Source organism: Bos indicus x Bos taurus, chromosome 22 (genome assembly GCF_003369695.1).
Source record: "Bos indicus x Bos taurus breed Angus x Brahman F1 hybrid chromosome 22, Bos_hybrid_MaternalHap_v2.0, whole genome shotgun sequence".
Classification (NCBI taxonomy): Eukaryota; Metazoa; Chordata; class Mammalia; order Artiodactyla; family Bovidae; genus Bos; species Bos indicus x Bos taurus.
In genome coordinates this window covers 34,824,558-34,840,201 of record NC_040097.1, presented here as the reverse complement: position 1 = coordinate 34,840,201, position 15,644 = coordinate 34,824,558, and the positions used below count along the sequence as shown (strand labels likewise).

At 38.7% G+C, this 15,644-nt stretch overlaps 1 protein-coding gene across 11 annotated transcripts in view; it reads right to left on the bottom strand.

Annotated features, from left to right (window-relative positions):
- Nucleotides 1-3,809: 3,809 nt before the first annotated feature.
- Nucleotides 3,810-15,644, bottom strand: part of CHL1 (cell adhesion molecule L1 like) — a 224,732-nt gene continuing 212,897 nt past the window's right edge. For 10 of the 11 annotated variants that reach the window (XM_027522315.1, XM_027522317.1, XM_027522309.1 and 7 more), the window contains 4 exons: nt 14,751-14,912; nt 14,007-14,138; nt 11,942-12,014; nt 3,810-7,440 (listed from right to left, as the gene is read on the bottom strand). In XM_027522315.1, the coding sequence (XP_027378116.1) occupies nt 7,224-7,440; nt 11,942-12,014; nt 14,007-14,138; nt 14,751-14,912 (584 nt within the window). In that variant the 3' untranslated portion in view covers nt 3,810-7,223. The remainder of the gene's footprint in view (nt 7,441-11,941; nt 12,015-14,006; nt 14,139-14,750; nt 14,913-15,644) is intronic. The other variant, XM_027522320.1, reaches the window with a different exon arrangement.

Genomic DNA, 15,644 nt, shown 5'->3' with positions numbered 1-15,644 from the left:
GAAGGGGACAACAGAGGATGAGACGGTTGGATGGCATCACCGACTCAATGGACATGAGTTTGAGTGAACTCTGGGAGTTGGTGATGGACAGGGAGGCCTGGCGTGCTGCAGTCCACGGGGTCACAAAAGTCAGACACAACTGAGTGAACTGAACTGACATATTATAAAAGGTAAGTTACAGGTGTACAACATTGATATCCACCATTTTTAAATGTTAAATGCCATCTATAGCTATTATAAAATATCGACCACCTTCCCTGTATTGTATAATGTATCCTCAAAGCTGCTTTATTTTGTGCATGATAGTTTGTAACTCTGAATATCCTATTCCTAGGTTGCTTCTCCCCAAGGTAACTGCTAGTATAGTTTTTAATATCTGAATTTTTTTCTTTTCTGGTATATTTACTCATTTGGTCTATAGATTCTACATGTAAGTGATACCATACAGTTTGCTTTTCTCTGACTTATTTCACTTAGCACAGTGCCCTCCAAGTCTGTCCATGTTGCTACAAATGGCAAAAAAAAAAAAAATAATAATAATAATGTGGTTTTTTTTTTTTTTTGCAATGTAATTACTCTCTAATCTGTGGCTCACCCACTCAGGAATATGGGACTTGACTAAATCACCAGTCTACCCTGCCTACCTGTCTCCTTGAGGTGTGTACTTTGTCTTCAGTTGTAGATGATTTTTTTTTCTTGTAGGTTCCAGTCTTTCATCGTTGGCAATTCTGCAAATGTTTGTGATTTTGATGTGACCTTGTGAGAAGGTGAGCCCAGGGTCTTTCTACTCCTCCATCTTGTCCAATCTCTCCCAGATCAGTGAGTTTTAATAAGCAGACTAATCTGGTTTTTTGCTTACTTTTATTTCTTCTTTCCCATGTGGTGCTTAAGCTCATTCAGTTACTCAACAACTATTTTTTTGAGAACTGTTTCATGCCGGGGCCAATTCTGGGTGTCAGAGCAGGGAACAAGATAGGCAAAGTTGCTTTTCTCATGGAAAAAAGCATGTTCACATTGTAGTAGGTGCAGAGAAGACAAAAATTAAATAAGGATATCAATTAGTAATGACTGCTTTGAAGAAATAAGGAGTAATATAACAGTCCTTGACTACTTCAGAGTTAATAATCAGAAACATCTCCATATAAGTGAGCTTTAAATAGACTATAAGCCCGTTTATAGAAGATTTGGGGGGACATTTCAGACAGAAAAACAGTAGGCAGGTCGGTAAAGTACCTCACATATGGTCATGTGGTTAAGAGTTTAGAATCTTGGCTGAATTCACTGAGAAACCATTAATATAATCTGATGTATACTTTGTAAGGCTTTCTGGGATTGTTTGACAGATTTCAGAGGACCACAAAAATGAAGCAAGAAGACCAGCCCTAAGAAATAGATGTCTTGGTTTAGAGTGGTAGCAATAGTGGTAAACTCTGAGTTTAAAAGTATTTTAGAGTTACAATTGATAGATGATGTGAAACACGGAGGAACAGTGGGTCCAGGAATGCCTTTCCGGCTTTGGGTTTGAATGACATAGTGGATAATAGGGTCATGTATTAAGATGGAGAACCCAGAGAAAGAACAGTTTAGAGGTGCTAGTGGAGATTGTTTCATGTATCTGGACTAGCATCTTCTCAAATGCATTCGTTATTTGGAATATCTCCTGTGACTATTTAACAAATATTTTAAAAATGTCCCTCAGATGCCAGAGATTATGCTAGACAGTTGATGTTTCATAAAAAAGAAGATGCCCTTATAGAATTTCTGGACTAATCAGAGTAATAGACATGGTAATTACTATAAAAATGCAACAGTGACTAGTACAAATATTGAGAGGTAAGTAATCATCCGATACACTAAAAAAATGTGATTTGACCGAGTTATGAAAGTTTGGGGAGGTTTCTCTAAAGAAATGACATTAAACTTTGAAACAGTTAAGTGATTTTGTGAAGAAGTAAGTTTAAAATGGTCATGACAGGAAGAAATTGGCCAAATACTCAGAGCTGATAAAAGCTGAGTCTTAGCCTGAATTCCTTAAAAGAGCCTGGAGCAGTCAGTATATGGACTACTAATTTATTAGGGAGTGCAGTCCCCATAAACTAGTATTAGGCACAAGGGAAAGGGAGAATGAAGCAGGAAAAAAAAAAAAAACAATTAATAGATTCTATTCAATTGGCCCCTGTTAAATGCAAATGACTGATCTAATCCTTGGGACGATCCTGTATAAGGGATGTGGGAAGGGGCATGAGACAAGAAAGAAGGTTGGAATTTACCTACCAGTATCCCTGTATCACTGTAAAACCCTTACTCTGTGGGGTCTTAATTCCTCCATGAGCAGGAATAGGGACCAGGCAGGATTCCATGGCATCTCATGCCATAGTGGCAAGGGAAGGGCTTTCTGGAAGAGTTTCATCATGAGCACTCCCCTTCATTTCCACCTGGATTTAGTCTGTCATTCATGGAGAGCCACTCACTCCAACTGCGGCCGGTACAAGACTGACAGCAACTCAAGAATCCAAAGCATGGCTTAAGAAGCATTTGATACAATCACTGTAACAGGAAGGAAGGAAGGAAGGAAGGGAACGATGGTAAACCATGGGATTCAGGACCTGAGGAGGAATCTGACCTTGCTGGATAATGAGGAGCAATTAAAGACTTTTTGCTGTCTCTTAAGAACAATGGAAAGTCACGTGGGGCGAGCAGAGTAAGGATGAAGTTGGTTTAGCTAAAGTGTTCCTGGGCCAGTCCAGGACATACACAAGCAATAACATCAACAGAATTTAGCGACAGGTTGAACGTGGGGAAGGAGAAGACTGAGTATGAAGGAGGATGGTTTATGGCTTGAGTACTTACTGTTGCTTAAAATCACTGAGCTGCACAGTTGTGGTAGGGGGTGGGAGTTGAACAGCTTTAGCAGGGGAAAATTATACATCCACTTTCCTCCTGTCATCAGAGGGCAGACATCAAGTAAGGAGTCATCTATGAAAAACTTCAGATGTAAGGATTTTGGAATAGAAATTCTTCAAAGTTGGCAGTTTGCACGTGACAATCAAACTCTTGGAAGTATGAGATACTTCAGGGAGACGATAGAGTGGGAAAGAGACTTAGGATTGAGTCTGCCAGGAACTTGAGGATCCAGTAAGCGTGGATACCATATTTTCTTCCTGGAGAATTGCATTGTAGCAGATTTACCTACAAAAATGACTGCTTTTTAGGTTGTATACACTGAACTCTTTTATAGACACAGTTTTGCCTGTTTTCCCCTAGTATACGTTCTGACCATACTATATTAAAACCAAGAAGTTTCTAACCATGAATAAGTCAACTTTAAACTACAACCCACCTTTCTAAAGTGTTTCTAAGAGGAGGGAATAAAAAAGTATATATACTGTATGTAAACTGCTTAGTACACAGAAAATGCTTTTTAGAAATCACAATTTTCAGTAGATTTTTCTGCTGAGCCGGATCAGGTGTTCCGATTACCCACTAGCCTTGGTGGAAAGTACAGCCTATTGGATGTTTCCTTGCAAAGGAACACTTACACATTGTTCTAAAACCAATCAGAGGAATATATGTTCATCTTAATTTTACATTTATCGTAACTATAGAGTTTATTGGCATATTACAGTTTGTAGATGATATTAAATGGTCTATTTGTAAAAATTATCATTCAGCTCAAAATACCTTACTTATACCTTTATGCTCTACTAATTTATACTTCATTTACAGATATCCCAGGATCAGAGGCAACTGAAGGTAAGGTTGATATGTAAATTCTGACTCTCCTTATGTGGATAGAAAAAAGGCAAACATTTTTAGAGTACGTGAAGTTGAACGTTTATTGGGAAAGTTGAATTTCTTGTATACTGAAAATATTTTTAAACCATACATATTCATAAGCATAATACAAACACCACCTACAATACAAATACATTTTAATAAGGTTCTACTATGAATATTAATTCTAGCCAAAAGAAAATCAGGTAAACCAGTTCTGCATATCTTTTATCTGCTTTGATGATGTAATCCAACAATTTAAGATATAAACAAAGTAAGCTTTGGCACAACCCTACTTACGTCACTATGGCAACTAGGATACATACTACCACAGATTACAAACCCAATCCCTTCATAATCAATTTAAAATTGTTACAAGAAGCAAACCTTAATGACATGTAAACATTTTTAGGGTTTCAGTTGGCAATTATGTCTTAAGTGCTTAGAAAAACACACCACCATTTCTCATTATTGTTCTCTCTTTAGCTCATCTCTTCCATGAATATAAAGTAGGAAAAATATTATTTGAGACTTCCAGCATAATTCCATTGTGCTTTACACTTTTATAAATATGGATACATCTAAAATATCAGATGCCTTTTTACCAACAATAAATCCACCAAATTCACATTTTCTTATAAACACATGCAAAATTAGTGAAAGACACTTTTGTATAGCAAAGACCCTGCTTAATTTCCTTCTGATTAATAATTTTGGATGGCATGTGCAAACCATACTGCTCATTGAACAGCAGATTTATTTCCTGTAGACTTGGTTTTTTATAAAAATATATTTATGTGTTCACAGGAAAAAAGTTGGTATGTGTGGAGTGACTTTTTGACGTATCATTAGATTATAGATTTGTTTATGAAGTTAGAAGGCATCTTAGCTTTTATCATTTTCAAATTTTTCTTCATACAAAAGAACACCCTGTGACAGAGATAAGGTAACTGAGATCATCGTTAGCACTTTAAAGTCGAGACAGTTTGAAGCAAAGGGGTCACGCAACTTGCCTAAGGTTTACGTACAACGTCAGTGCTGGAACCAGGAAGAGAACTTGAGTTTTCCTAACCCTCGAACAGCTCCCTAGGAACTGATTCCCACCATCAATCCTGGAGATTATATACAATCTATTACATTGAAATAATATTGGCTGGAGGCTAGAGAAAGTTAGTCATAGACCTATTCCTCCTGTGCAGATTCCCAGTAGAAACCAAATGCTATTGAAACACAGGGTAATGAAGAGTCATAGCTAAAGGCCATCTTCAAGCAATCTCGTTTTTCAAATCCATATGTTTGGGACATTCAGAAAATATGAGCAGGAACATGCTTATTGCTCACAAGTTAAAGAACGCTGTGATCCAGGAAAATAAAACATTATTTGTGTTAACGTCTAATTGAAAGGTGATTAAATTTATATTAATCCTAATGCATTTTTGAGACTATGTCCAACCTGCAGAAACCTTTTCAGCTGATGACAAAGATGAGGAACTGGGATACTGGAAGAACTAAGTTCAGAAGTCCTAACCTTGGCCTCACTGATAGCTGAGTACCAGAAATTCCCCCCAGGTAAGTCCAAACATGATGACTCTTCCTTGAGAAAAGCTCTGCCTTAAAATTAGGTGGGGATCAAGCTCAAGGTGCTGGAGGGGTGTGTGGCTCCTCATTCCCAGCTTGAGGACCACAGCGCCTTCCCACTTTAGAAATCCTTCCATCAGAAGTGTGGTCAAGTCCTGACCCACCAAGTATTGTTGTAAGAAAGACATTCTTTTCTGCTGCCTATCCATTTGGGAGGACACACAAGGTTTAAAATGGTAATTAGATATTCAGTGTGGATTACTGCTTGACTATTATACACAATCCCTCATTTTGGTCCACAAGAGAGAGTGTGGGCTACATGAATAAAAGTCAAGGCTTGAACAATCTATACCCATGGGTAGAGTTCAAAAATGAAAGTAAAACCTGCGAGTTGGTTTCACGTAAACATAATTCAGAAATATACTTAAGGTTAAGAAATATTTCCATAAAATGAGAAGCTCAACACTGAATTTTACTGACACATATGCACAGTCCTTCATAGTATTTCTAAACTTCTCTCATGTACAATTTGAGAAGGACCAGTAGTTCACAGGCCAGGAAATAAATTCTCTGAATTTGTACTAGCTTTGACAGAAGGAGAACACAGAAAAATATCCCACCCTGAAGATTCTTAAAATGTGATATAGGCAAACATATGTATAGGAATTTATGCTGTAAACGGTTTTTCTTGGCGGGCTAGGGTAGGAGTACAGTCAATGACAAAAATTTACTTTGAAAAATATGAAAACATCCCCCTCAATATTTATATGATATTTTATTTTGAGATTGTTGGAAAAGCATATAAGAACAAAATCCAAATGCTTTGTACAAAGTCTTCAGAGTTTGGGAACCTCATGTTATTGGTCATAGCTGTGGATTGATGAAAAATGGTATATTACTATATACTCTAGCTGTACAGACATGCCTGTTAATGTTCTTCTCACTTCAAAATAAAACAATCTCTATTTTAAATTGTGTAAATATTAACATAATATGTACAATGCATTCACGAAATATATGGAACATACCATTATACAAACATAGGTAAAAGCAGTCAATTTAGAAATGGAGATATCAAATAGATACAGTTGTCAGACCCCAGCATCACAGACACCTCTCTCGCCTGTTCTTTCGTAAGATCACCTTCTGACCACTGCTTCTATTGCAGCTGAATTGAGTCCAAGAAAAACAAACAAAAGTATTTTTAGGTGTCATACCTGATAGAAACTAAGTTCATGTTGAAACTGAAAGAATTCTGTTTAAGCAAGACCATCTCTGGGCAAAGAGTTAGGAGCTCAATAAATACTAATTGATTGTTCACCTAAGACTTCTGCTAGTAACATTTTAAATAATAAATTCAGACTATATATATTCAATGAAGTGTTATTTAATAAGACATTCATATTCCTCTTTACAGCTTAAATAACCAGGTGGCTTACCATCTTTTAACCTGTTATGAAGTGAAGTCACTGAGACAGTTCTCCGAGACTGAGTACACATGTGCACACGCAGAAAACCCACAAGGCAGCAACATCTATGCAAACACAGTGAAGAGTGGAGCCAGGCAGGGATGATTTCAGCGGAGAGAGACTTTGGATTCAGTTGAGGTGAACCTAAATACAGGATCTGTTTTTGTCGTTTGCATTTTGAGCACCTGAAAAAAAAAAAAAAAAAAACTCCAGGCCTATAGTGCTAGGTATTTTCACTTTTTCAAGGCAGTGCTCTTTTTCTGAACAGAGTTGCAGGATGTTTGAATTCTGGGTGAAAGCTTCTGCCAGAATGTTTCTATTCTATATGAATGTTCTTGCTCCCTTGAACAGTTAAATCTGGAAGGTTGGTGTGAACCACTGGTTTGGTGCTACATGCTCTGTTTATGCCCGGAGTGGAAACGTTGCTGTGGAACTCCCATTGCTTTCCACAGATCCCTTCTCCTTAGACCCAGCATAGGCACCGATAAAAGAGCCATCCTCGTTGAAGAGACCGTGGTCACCTTCTCCGTACTCCACTAAGCTGTCGGCACTCTCTGTGGCCTGCATATCCCTGTTAAGGGACCGAAGGCTTCCTTTGAGAGGTTTTTCATCACTGTCACTAGAAAATAAAAAAGAATAGTTTGACAAAATCTGAAATATTCCTGGAAAGCAAGACTCATGCCAAAGTGCTAATAGGTTTTAAAAATTTCCAGATAATCATGTTAGCACTGAAGACAGATTCTAAATGACCCTTTCATAAAGAAATGTTTAGAAAGTCATTACCAATTTGTGTTATGCTGAGTAACTGGGAAACTTTTCTGCCATTCACAACACTCCTGCTTCCCTTTAAAACTGAGACACACAGATATTCAATCTGCTTATGTACATAGAAAACAAATGTTATTTCCTACACTTTCAGAACTCCTGGTCATCAAAGCTTGATTTTCTGTCTTCACCTTTGATCCTCTGTATTTTTCCAGATCCTTCCAAAAATGTCTCTCTTGTCCAGGTTAATCAATTAAATTCTGTTTCTTGTAACCAAAGAACTTCAATACAGTTTATAAATTCAGGGTTGTTAAATTAGAAAAAGAATAGCTGGTATTTTTAGAATAGGAATGTTACATGTATCCTGCATTTATGCTCTGAGTTTTATTCTTTAACAAATTCAACTCTGAGTTAGTAAAATGTCTTTCAAATGATACAGTTTTCTTCATTTCTAGCTGAGGATTTTTTTTTTAATACCAACATCTTTCACACTATAAAGCTATATACCAAATGAGAAGATTTTATAAAATTCTAAAAAGGAAAAATTGGGGTAAAAGGTAATTAGCACATGATGAGTACTTTATAGAATGGGGTAGTAGCTGGTGGTGTCCATCAAATTGTTTCATTTTGCTCAGTTTTTCTAGAAGCAGGGCAGGATGGTACTTCACTTCCCTCTGTGTTAGGCAGTGCCATATGATTTGCTTTGGCCAAAGAAAAGTGAGCAGGAATGACAGTGTCACTTTAGAGTGAGTGCTCCCTGTGCCATATTCCGGTTCCTGCTGTGGTGACCTGCATACTCCCCTACCAGCCAGTGTTCCTAAGGACCAGGATGGCCAGAGCCATCAATGGTGGACACAGGCATGTGGACACACAACTTAAGAGAGAAAAATATCTGGAGTTGTCTTCACTAGCAGCATAACTACCACACAATTGCACTCATCTCACATGCTAGTAAAGTAATGCTCAAAATTCTCCAAGCCAGACATGAGCAGTACGTGAACCATGAACTTCCAGATGTTCAAGCTGGTTTTAGAAAAGGCAGAGGAACCAGAGATCAAATTACCAACATCCACTAGATCATCCAAAAAGCGAGAGAGTTCCAGAAAAACATCTATTTCTGCTTTATTGACTATGCCAAAGCCTTTGACTGTGTGGATCACAATAAACTGGAAAATTCTGAAAGAGGTGGGAATACCAGACCACCTGACTTGCCTCTTGAGAAACCTACATGCAGGTCAGGAAGCAACAGTTAGAACTAGACATGGAACAAGAGACTGGTTCCAAATAGGAAAAGGAGTATGTCAAGGCTGTATATTGTCACCCTGCTTATTTAACTTCTATGCAGAGTACATCATGAGAAACGCTGGGCTGGAAGAAGCACAAGCTGGAATCAAGACTGCCGGGAGAAATATCAAGAACCTCAGATATGCAGATGACACCACCCTTATGGCAGAAAATGAAGAGGAACTAAAAATCCTCTTGATGAAAGTGCAAGAGGAGAGTGAAAAAGTTGGCTTAAAGCTCAGCACTCAGAAAACGAAGATCATGGCATCTGGTCCCATCACTTCATGGGAAATAGATGGGGAAACAGTGGCAGACTTTTGGGCTCCAAAATCACTGCAGATGGTGATTGCAGCCATGAAATTAAAAGACACTTATTCCTTGGAGGGAGAGTTATGACCAGCCTAGATAGCATATTCAAAAGCAGAGACATTACTTTGCCAAGAAAGGTCTGTTTTTCCAGTGGTCATGTATGGATGTGAGAGTTGGACTGTGAAGAAGGCTAAGCGCCAAAGAATTGATGGTTTTGAACTGTGGTGTTGGAGAAGACTCTTGAGAGTCCCTTGGACTGCAAGGAGATCGACCCAGTCCATTCTGAAGGAGATCAGCCCTGGGATTTCTTTGGAAGGAATGATGCTAAAGCTGAAACTCCAGTACTTTGGCCACCTCATGCGAAGAGTTGACTCATTGGAAAAGACCCGGATGCTGGGAGGGATTGAGGGCAGGAGGAGAAGGGGACAACAGAGGATGAGATGGCTGGATGGCATCACTGGCTCGATGGACGTGAGTCTGAGTGAACTCCGGGACTTGGTGATGGACAGGGAGGCCTGGTGTGCTGTGATTCATGGGGTTGCAGAGAGTCGGATATGACTGAGCAACTGTTAACTGAACTGATAATTCAGACTGTCCTGACTCTTACAATAATTGTTTCCAGAACTAAGATGCTACAGTTACAAAAACAAATATGAAGAAAACTAAAAGACCAAATGTGGCATTACCTTACAGGCCAGGCAACAGGATAGCGAACAAACTATTAGCCGAAGCTGGAAAGATGAGAATTCACGTATGTTACTGTCTCCTGGAATAATCTTCCTGAATACACGTAGTTTTGAGGAAAGGTGATGAAAACTATTAACTACTCTAAACAAGATGCCAGGTGAAATAGTGCAGGGGGTGGTTTTACCTGGCTTTTTAGAGCAGCCGCAAAACGAGGGAATGAGTTTTGAATAAGGAATGTCTTTAGTTTTTTTTCCTTATAAAATTGATCAAGTAATATGTCTTTCAAAAGCATTTTAAACAGTTGCCATAGATCTTCAATGACCCTTGCCTTGTGGGACTTGAGGCACAGTTTTCTACTTTGTAAAGTTTAAAGTTTTCTTTGTCCCTCCTTTCACCCTTTAATGCTCCTTTTCCTATAAAGTATCTGAAGTCATTTACCAAGAAATATCAAGAGTCCCTTGGACTGCAAGGAGATCCAACCAGTCCCTTCTAAAGGAGATCAGTCCTGGGTGTTCTTTGGAAGGGATGATGCTAAAGCTGAAACTCCAGTACTTTGGCCACCTCATGCGAAGAGCTGACTCATTGGAAAAGACTCTGATGCTGGGAGGGATTGGGGGCAGGAGGAGAAGGGGATGACAGTGGATGAGATGGCTGGATGGCATCACTGACTCGATGGACGTGAGTCTGGGTGAACTCCGGGAGTTGGTGATGGACAGGGAGGCCTGGTGGGCTGCGATTCATGGGGTCACAGAGAGTCGGACACGACTGAGTGACTGAACTGAATCAAAGTACAAGAGTGTTTACTAAATGGAGGAAAGAAAAATAAGCATAGAGGCAAGGAGAGCTTACCATGAGGTTCATATGTACATTGGTGTGTGTGTGTGTGTGTGTGCGCGCACACACGCACATGCTTAGTCTCTCAGTCGTGTCTGATTCTTTTGCAACCCCATGGACTGTAGCTTACCGGGCTCCTCTGTCCATGGAATTCTAGGCAAGAATACTGGAATGGGTTGTCATTTCCTTCTCCAGGGATCCTCCCAACCCAGGGACTGAACCCACATCTCCTGCATTGGCAGGCAGATTCTTTACCATCTGAGCAACCTGGGAAGCCCACATAAGTTAATGCAGGAGAGCTAATGAGAATATTCCACATCTCTGTTTATAATGATGGATCCAGGGCAGGGGCCAGTCAGAGCCAACTGAGTCTGCTCTGTAATATGGATCCTGGTCGTGTGTGCTAATGGTCGTATATGCTTGGAAACTGCAACAGCTCCCTTGGCTGCAGTATACAGAGCACCTGACTGAAAACAACAGAGTCCTCAACAGGAACAGGTAAGTCAAGAAGAGGGTGATGGGAAGGTGAAGATGCACACTGACAACAAGAGAGTGAGAAGGGTAACACACCCTCAAGAGGTACTTACCTCCTACCAGATTCCTTGCAGTTTCTCCCATTTTGGCACACTTGTGTAAGTTTGGTCCAGGGGTTAAGAGTGACACAATCTTTTTCATCCTTTAAAGACTGTCTCAACCTTCTTTGGATGAACTCTTAGCAGAGCTCATCTTAGACAGCAATAGTTGCTCCCTTTTTTGCTCTTATTCTCTTTAATTAATTGCAATCATTTGCATAGATAATTCCCCCCCTCCCCACAGACTAGGTTCATCTTGAGGACATGTTTTGTGACTTACACACCTTTGTAGGTCCACACCGCAGGTACACAAAATACACGTTTATGCGTATACACTGAATACAACCTGAGTTCACAGTGGCTACGGTGAGGAGTGACTACAAGATATTTTATCTATTTTATATAGATAATCTCTAAATAACAATACTGTCCTGTGAATAACACCTTTCAAGGAAATAGTCCAAGCACACAGAGTCTACCTAGATAGCAGTTACACCTCCTCACACAGACATCTAGTTGCTATCAATCACTTGTATTACTATTCTTTATAAGGGTGTTAAAATGTAGTCCTAAGCTTTAAGTAGAAATGCTTTTTTAATATATTTTAAAGTTTATTTAACCTGATGGATATATGCTTTGATGCATTTTTAAATGGAGTGTAATGTTTACCTGTATTCTCCAAAGGTTTCATCTTTCGCTGACTGAACTTCAGGGTCTGGGTGAAGATCCTCCTTTTCTTTCACTAAACACACACACAGGTAGAGGAGTAATACGAGTCATTTTTAAAGACATATATCTTCAAAGCACTGTTAATAAGTCAAGTGTTTTATGTCTGTACCTATTCACTCATCTTTCACCTCTTTGTTACCAGCGTTACAGCCTGGTGCAGTTATACATGAATTCAGTTTTATGTGGGCAACATGTCTTAATGAAAGAGTCAAACGTAGTTACAGTCGCTCAATGAAGACCAAATTACTGCATGTACATTTCACCGTGCTTCCCTTGTGGCTCAGACGGTAAAGCGTCTGCCTACAATGTGGGAGACCCGGGTTCTATCCCTGGGTCAGGAAGTTCCCCTGGAGAAGGAAATGGCAACCCACTCCAGTATTCCTGCCTGGAAAATCCCATGGACTGAGGAGCCTGGTGGGCTACAGTCCATGGGGTCGCAAAAAGTCGGACACGACTGAGCAATTTACTATGCTAAACTTCCTGAAAATGTCATTGGCTGATATCAGATCAATGTTGTTAAACTAAAGGACTAAAAAGTCTATCATTGGGTTGTTCTCTTCTTACTCCAAACTGCCTCAATAATCAGAATATTAAAGTCTATAACACCATAGGTTAAATGAGATTTACTCTAAACAGTGGGATATAGAACATGAAGATTGTTGCCTCATTGTGCTCAGAAAATTCGAACTAAAATCCCCTGTCATGGCACCTTTTACTACTTACTTGCAGAGAGATGAGAATTTCTCTTGGTTTTCCTGCAGTGTGAAATGCTGACTTGTGTTTAAGAGCACAGTTTGAAGAAACTCCTTCAGAATCTGGATAAGGTAACACTTCACAAAGGACGATTTGTTGGGCATATACTCAAAGGGAAATGCTATGTCTCTTTACAAATTGAATGAAGTTAAAGTATTAACTAGGATGATTTTTATTTATATTTTATGTACCATTAATTCAAGAGGTATTAAACCTGATATATATCAGAGGAATAAGGGATGCATTCCCAGCAATGGTTAAGTTAACACAGCTAACTAGTAAACCCAGTACTATTAGAATGTACTAGTGCAAAATATCTCTGGGTCATGAATTTATAGAGAGGCATACTGTTAAAATATATGTGTGTGATTTACTAACAAGTCTCCCTAACATCTGTGATATTTTACAGATAGAAAATAGAAGCATGGAAGTATTATATGCCTCTCTAGAGCCTATTTTATATACTGCTGCTGCTAAGTCGCTTCAGTCATGTCCGACTCTGTGTGACCCCAGAGACGGCAGCCCACCAGGCTCCCCTGGCCCTGGGATTCCCCAGGCAAGAACACTGGAGTGGATTGCCATTTCCTTCTCCTATGCATGAAAGTGAAAAGTCAAAGTGAAGTCGCTCTGTCGTGCCTGACTCTTAGTGACCCCATCGACTTCAGCCTACCAGGCTCCTCCGTCCATGGGATTCTCCAGGCAAGAGAACTGGAGTGGGGTACCATTGCCTTCTCCACGCTTGATATACTAGAAATGAATATTTCATTTTTAAAAAGTGAAATACTTTCATTCATAAAACAAGTAACTACCTAGAAATAATTCTGTTGATCATACATACACCCTTTGGTGAGTTATTAGAGGAATTTTCTTTTCCTCTCAGTACAGTATATTAACTAATGTACTAATATAAATAGACTTTAATGTGTAATTAAAACAATTGAAGATGTCTCTTACGAAGGTCTCCTATAAATTAAATGTAAAATGTGAAAGTTAATTGCTCAGTCATGTCTGATTCTTTGCGACCCCATGGACTGTAACCTGCCAGGCTCCTTGGTCCATGGTATTCTCCAGGCAAGAATACTGGAGTGGGTTGCCATTTTCTCCACCAGGGGATCTTCCCAACCCTGGAATTAAACCCAGGTCTCCTGCATTCCAGGCAGATTCTGTACCATCTAAGCTACCTGGGATGTCCTAAACAGGTAAGTAGAATTTACTTGGTAAAATTTAAAGTCATAGTAAGAAACAGCTTTACCTGAGTACTTTCCGCCTTTGTTCCTCTTCACAAAGCAAACAGTTAACAATATTAGTGTGAGTAGAGCAATTGCACACATCAGTCCAATAAACCAGCCTTGAGTGGAGATGTCATCGTACAGACCAGCATATTCTGTTGTACAAAGAGAAGCACACTGAGTCCTGGAAACAGTCTTTGACATTAAGCCCCTTTGGGGAACATTAAACATCATTTTTAAATAAACAAAATAGCATCACTTTTGTCTAGAGTGCCCCTAGAGGGTATGTGATTTGAAGTACAGTTCATCAGGAGAATCCTGATAAATCGTTAATTCATTGTTCAGAAAGGGCCCTCTCAAACTGCATTTGACTCTTAGGATGAAAACCAGAGAAACAGTAGAGACAGATCAAGATGAACACAGTAGCAGCAGCAAGCAGGCAAAAGCACAAGCTGCCTTGGTTACATGCAGATTGCCAAGGAGATTCTGGGGGTTTGCTTTTAGTTTTTGTTATTAACACATGTTAATTAGCCGCAGACATTTTTAGGCAACTACTCTGGTAAAAACAATTAAGAGGTAAGTCTGGATGTTGGTGAGACATTGTTCATTTCGATACTTTTAAAACGCTATGCCAAAACAAATTGACACTATAGTTTTTACAGCCAATGTACTTCATATTTTCAACATAGGAAGTATGTAAAAGTAAATAATCTACAGAGCATAGATGTATTGTCTAAGATGGCTCCAAACAGAATCTCATTTCTCACCTCTCCCTCTTGTCTCAATTACATCTTCAAAAATGCTATTGTTATCAACCCAATTCTTAGTCAAAAGGCGAACTACATGTTCAGCTCCAGGCTCAAATGCCTCTACTGGGTGAATCTTTTGAGTAAGATTTACTCCTTCTGATATCTTCCCGACACTTTTACCTAAGAAATGTACACAGTTAATTCATATGAATTGTAATCACTGAAAAGTAGGACATGAAAAGCAAAAAAGTACTGTTATTTGAGATGAATGAGAGCCATTTGTAGCATTTTTTCCTCAGTTCTGAATTATCAGAAGATGAAGAAAATCAACATTTCAAGATTTTCTTTTTTAATGTGCTGAAATGGAGTATATGAACTTAATTCATGTCCTTTAAAAATGATACACTTGTTGATGAAGTGATGCTATAAATTTGCGTGGTCATATGAATGGTTTAAAACCAAACACAGACTTCAAAAAACTGTACAATGTCACTTTGTGCAATTTGGACTTTCACAAACCTCATAGGAACCAGATTTGGAGATTTTGGCTTAGAATTGAAAGCATATGACATTAAAACCTTTAATCTACATTACTTCCTTGCCTTGGTCATTTTCATAAGTATTGATAGAATAGCATAATATGTTCATATATTAAATGTTTGTTTGAAATTTCTAGAAACTTAGGCTACATAAAAGTGCAGGTTTATAGGTACTTTGAAATGAAATGTATTGAAATTTTTGAAGTGTTTGAGAACTTTACAATTCAAAATAAATGTATGTCAATATATTAATTGTAGAATATTATAGCAGATAAAAATATGACAAGTATAATTAAAATATACATATAATATCAGAAATTAAAACAAAATATCTAAAATAATTTTGCTGTTGATCCATAATGTTGCTAAGAAT